Genomic DNA, 4,916 nt, shown 5'->3' on the forward strand with positions numbered 1-4,916 from the left:
GGAGAATTTAAAGCATTTAAGGACCTTGTGACGAAAATGTTGCATCTTCTGGGGCAACAGGTTCGCGAGAATGCCAAGGCAATCGATACCATGGATATGCGGAACCAGCAAAAGGTATTATTGTTGCATGACATCCCTGAGGATCCTGATATTGTGGTCGAGCAGAAAGTACTGGACTTACTTCACAATACTCTGGGTGTCACTCACATTAACAGTTCCTCCTTGAAACGTTGTCACCGGCTGGGGGTTGAAGGTAACAACAGTGTTCGCCCAGTTCTTATCCATTTCTGTGACCATCGCTATAAAGCAGAAGTGTGGAGTCTGAAGGCAAAATTCAAAGCTACTCCTGTATTATTAGCAGAATTTCTCACGAAGTCCCGGCAAGTGGTTCACAAGAAAGCCCGGAAACATTTTGGTATGCGTAATGTGTGGACCCTGGATGGAACAATCTACATTAAACTAAAATATCCACTATGGAGGAGCTGGAATCGCTTGTCGCTAAGTACCCTGAGCAGCTGGCGGGAGCTGGCGATAGGAGTGGGGACAGTGGTGACGGTAGCAGCACCCGCGATGGGCACACTGGTCACCATAGTGGTTCCATACCACTTCACCAAACGGATGTGCGCCGCAAACAATTTCCCACGGGGTCGCAAGTAGAGGACAGTAAGCGTGTCAGACGTACGGCCCCAAAGAAGTAAGACCCAATTATTTAATATCGCCTGCTGTTTATGTGTTGCTTCACTCTTTTCACTGCTTTTTCTTCCTATCTGTTGTAGTTTTCTTCATTTTCTGTGCTGCTATTTGTGAAAGTGTACTGTGTTATGTCACTTGTGTTTTTGTTTTGTTTGTTTTGCGAATTTGATTTTGTTATGTCAGATAAATAAGAAATCCTTTCATCTGTCAATATAGTGACGTTTTGTGACGTGTAAGGGATCGCCGAAAAAAAAAAAAAACGCGTCGTGTTACGAAAATCTCGAATGGCAGACTGATTTATTCTATCACTACCCTAAATTTTAACAATTGTGAAAAATATAAAAAAATCTTTAGGTACCGACATTGTTAAACGGTTATTTTTACATATAATTATTATTTTAAATGTTGTAAATCCAAAAGCAACGAAATTAAGAAATCGATTTAGGAATATGTACGCAAAGGACGCGCGTGTCGCCTACAATACCGCCCCCTAGTGCTGGCTAGCCAGCACTACATTCCACTGGTGACAACAAAGCGACGCGCGTAACCGGCCGACGTAATATTCCCGTACGGGTTCGAACTTCCACCACGCGTACGCGACCATCATGGCCAGGATGCACCGCACTCACTACCCCATGACGCCATGAACCTCGTTCCAAATTGGTCTCGACTAAAATAACAAAATCACCTACTTGGAATGAACGTTCCTCATTTGTCCATTTTTGTCGCGGTAAAAGAGTAGGTAAATATTCTTTTATCCAACGGCCCCAGAACATATCAGCTAATCGTTGTGCTATTCGCCATTGTTTCCTAAGGCAAAGAACAGAATTATCATATTTACCTAAAGGTGGACTATTGCATGACGGTCCTAATAAAAAGTGATTTGGCGTAAGCGCCTCCGGATAATTGGGATCGGTTGAAACATGCGTTATAGGGCGACTATTAACCAAAGCCTCCACTTCCAAGAGTAAGGTTAACAGGGTCTCGGGACGCGGAGCACGTTCTTTAAGAACAACCTTGAGCGCGGTTTTTACTGTGCGGATCATCCTCTCCCACGCTCCGCCCATTTCGGGTGCACCGGGTGGTATGAACTGCCACTGTATACCCCTAACTAGACCGTCACTAACCAGTTTATCAGAGTTCAGTTCAAAAAGGCTCCGTTTTAACTCCGCATCAGCGCCTCTAAAATTTGTGCCGTTGTCGGAGTATATAATGCTTGGAGTTCCTCTGCGGCTTATCATGCGTCTAAGTGCCATAATAGTTGCATCTGTACTTAAGCTATCCGTTATTTCGATATGAATTGCACGCACCGTCAAGCATGTAAAGAGTACACCGTATCTCTTTTCGCGTTTCCTCCCTACAGTAACCTCTAAAGGTCCGAAGAAATCTACTCCTGTGAACGTAAATGGACGTCTGTTGTGTTGTAGGCGTGCTGCTGGAAGGTCCGCCATACGCTGTGCACGCGGATGTGCCCGCCTATACCTACAGAATAAACAATTAGCAGCCACTGCACGCACGGTCGGTCGTAATTTTACGACCCAGTAGCGCTGCCGTAATTCATTTACGACAAATTCATTTGCCCCATGCATTGCTTTCCTGTGGTAGTGCTCCACAAGCAGGAGAGTTATTCTGTGCTTGCCGTCTAGTATTACAGGTCTAACGGTTGACAGCAGAGCACTAGTAACTTTATCAGCACGGCCTCCAACACGGAGTAGGCCTAAGTCATCTAAATATGGTGTTAACTTTAATAGACGGCTATTAGACATCAACGGTTTGTTTTGTCTTAAACAATTAATTTCATTATTAAAACATTTGACTTGAGATTTCCTAATTAAAATATTTTCCGACTCATTCATTATTTGCACGTCTAGTCGTGCATGCCTATCCTTTCTACATTTTTTAACAAATAATAAAACTAATGCCGTGACTCGGAGAAGTCTCAACCATGACGAAAAAATATTTTCATTAATAAAAGAAAGTTCCGTTACTTGATAACTAACTAAGTTAACACTTCGTTCTTCACAGGCGGCCGTGTCCGATATGTGTCCTTTTTTAAAATCCTTAGGCCAGTTATTTTCTGGTTGGCGTAAAAAATCCAGCCCTTGAAACCACGGATGACGGTATTCTAACGGTGACGAATCCTCCTTTGTAGCTAAATCGGCTACGTTTGAGCTGGATGGCACATATCTCCATTCAGGTACCGTAGTGAGCTCGTCCAGCTCACCGAGCCTATGTGCTACAAACGGTTTGAAAGTCCGAGGGTCACTTCGAAGCCACATAAGCACAGTACTTGAGTCAGTCCAAAAGAAACGTTCGTCAATCTTAATATCTTTATGTTCCTTCTGAACCGCAGTGGCCAGCCGCGCCGCCAGCAATGCACCCTGCAACTCAAGCCGTGGTATGGACACTGGACACAGTGGCGTGACTCTGCTTTTGCCCGACACAAAACAAATATTAACCTGGCCGTCCGACCTAACAAAACGGTAAAATATTACCGCGGCGTACGCTTTTATAGAAGCGTCGCAAAACGCGTGCATTTGTGTTTTAACTATAAATAATTTACCTGACTGATCAGGGCTGTAACATGGTGACCACAAACCCGCGTTAAAATACCAACGAGGAATACACAAATCCTTCATTGACTTTAATTCACTGAGCCACTTTAACCACGAAGCAAACTCTTTAGGTTGGATGTGGCATTTCCAAGTAACACCGCTTCTATGAACGTCTTGTAAAATTATTTTACTTTTAATAATAAACGGAGATAAGAAACCATGAATATCATAAATAGACATTATAATGCTTAACATTTTTGCCTTCGTCGGAGGTTCAATACCATTTAAAACCTCTGTTGGAATACGATCGAAATTAATATTAAAACGAAAACAATCCTCAGCTGGATACCACATCAAACCTAAAGTGCGCTCAGTTGTATTCATCGCTCCGTGTTTAAACTGTACCGCGGAGTGCGTGAGCGCGTCAGGTGGCACACTAGCTAAAACGTCTTGACTATTACTTGACCAGTTTCTTATTTCAAACCCCCCATTCTTATGTATGCACGTTATTTGTTTAACTAATTCAATTGCATTTGTTTTATCATTGGTTGAATATAAACAATCATCCATATAATGGTTATTAATTATGACGCTAACGGCCTCGGGATATAAATCCTCATATTTTAATGCGTTCTTATTTCGTATATACTGTGCTATAAATGGAGAATCTACCTGCTTCACATCATGAACCGTCGTCTACGCAACTACCTTGACTGGCAAATCCCTCAAGAGCAGGCGGGGTTTGTAAGAGGAAAAGGCACACGAGAACAGATTTTGAATATTCGACAACTCATAGAGAAAGCATACGAATTCGATACTCCAGTCATTATCTGTTTTATCGATTATAACAAAGCCTTCGATAGTGTCAACTGGAATAGTCTATGGACAGTCCTTTCCAGCCTTGGTGTACCAGAACACCTAACAACACTTATCCAATCCTTATACTACAACCACCAAGGAGTAATTAAGATTGATAAAACACTTTCCAAACCCTTCCAACTCAACAAAGGTGTAAGACAGGGATGCATTTTGTCGCCGATTTTGTTTAACATATACGGAGAGTACATAATGAGGAAGGTATGTGACAACTGGGAAGGAGGTATCAGTGTCGGCGGAGTGAAAGTTAATAATCTGCGATACGCTGATGACACCACACTTCTAGCAGCGAACGAAACGGAAATGATAGCTCTCCTGGATAAAATGGAAAGTGTTAGTAAGGAATTTGGGTTGTCAATAAATATGGCTAAAACAAAAATAATGGTAGTTGATCGCACACATAAATTGGAACTCGCAGGAGCTATAAAAATTGATCAAGTTGACAACTTTGTCTACCTGGGGTCCAATATAACAAATGATGGTTCTTGTGAACTCGACGTTAGACGTCGAATTGGCATAGCAAAAAATGCTATGACAAAACTTAATAAAATATGGATCGACAGGAACATCAGCGTGAAAACTAAACGCAAACTGGTGACAACATTGGTTTTCTCAATCTTCCTTTATGGTTCGGAAACGTGGACACTTAAAAAAGCCGAACGTATGCGGATTGATGCCTTCGAGATGTGGTGCTGGAGGAAAATGCTGCGAATATCCTGGACAGCTCACAGAACCAACGCTTCTATCCTACAAGAACTTGGAATCACATGTCGACTGTCAACCATCTGCCTC

At 42.4% G+C, this 4,916-nt stretch overlaps 1 protein-coding gene across 1 annotated transcript; it reads right to left on the reverse strand.

The window, feature by feature from the left end:
* Positions 1-1,193: 1,193 nt before the first annotated feature.
* Positions 1,194-1,949, reverse strand: LOC140746769 (uncharacterized). The gene has a single exon (XM_073078865.1). It carries the CDS (start codon positions 1,947-1,949, stop codon positions 1,194-1,196), a length of 756 nt encoding a protein of 251 aa, XP_072934966.1.
* Between the last annotated feature and the right edge of the window lie 2,967 nt (positions 1,950-4,916).

Source organism: Epargyreus clarus, unplaced genomic scaffold (assembly GCF_041222505.1).
Source record: "Epargyreus clarus isolate Ecla_fem2 unplaced genomic scaffold, WU_Ecla_fem_2.2 ptg000013l, whole genome shotgun sequence".
Taxonomy (NCBI): Eukaryota; Metazoa; Arthropoda; class Insecta; order Lepidoptera; family Hesperiidae; genus Epargyreus; species Epargyreus clarus.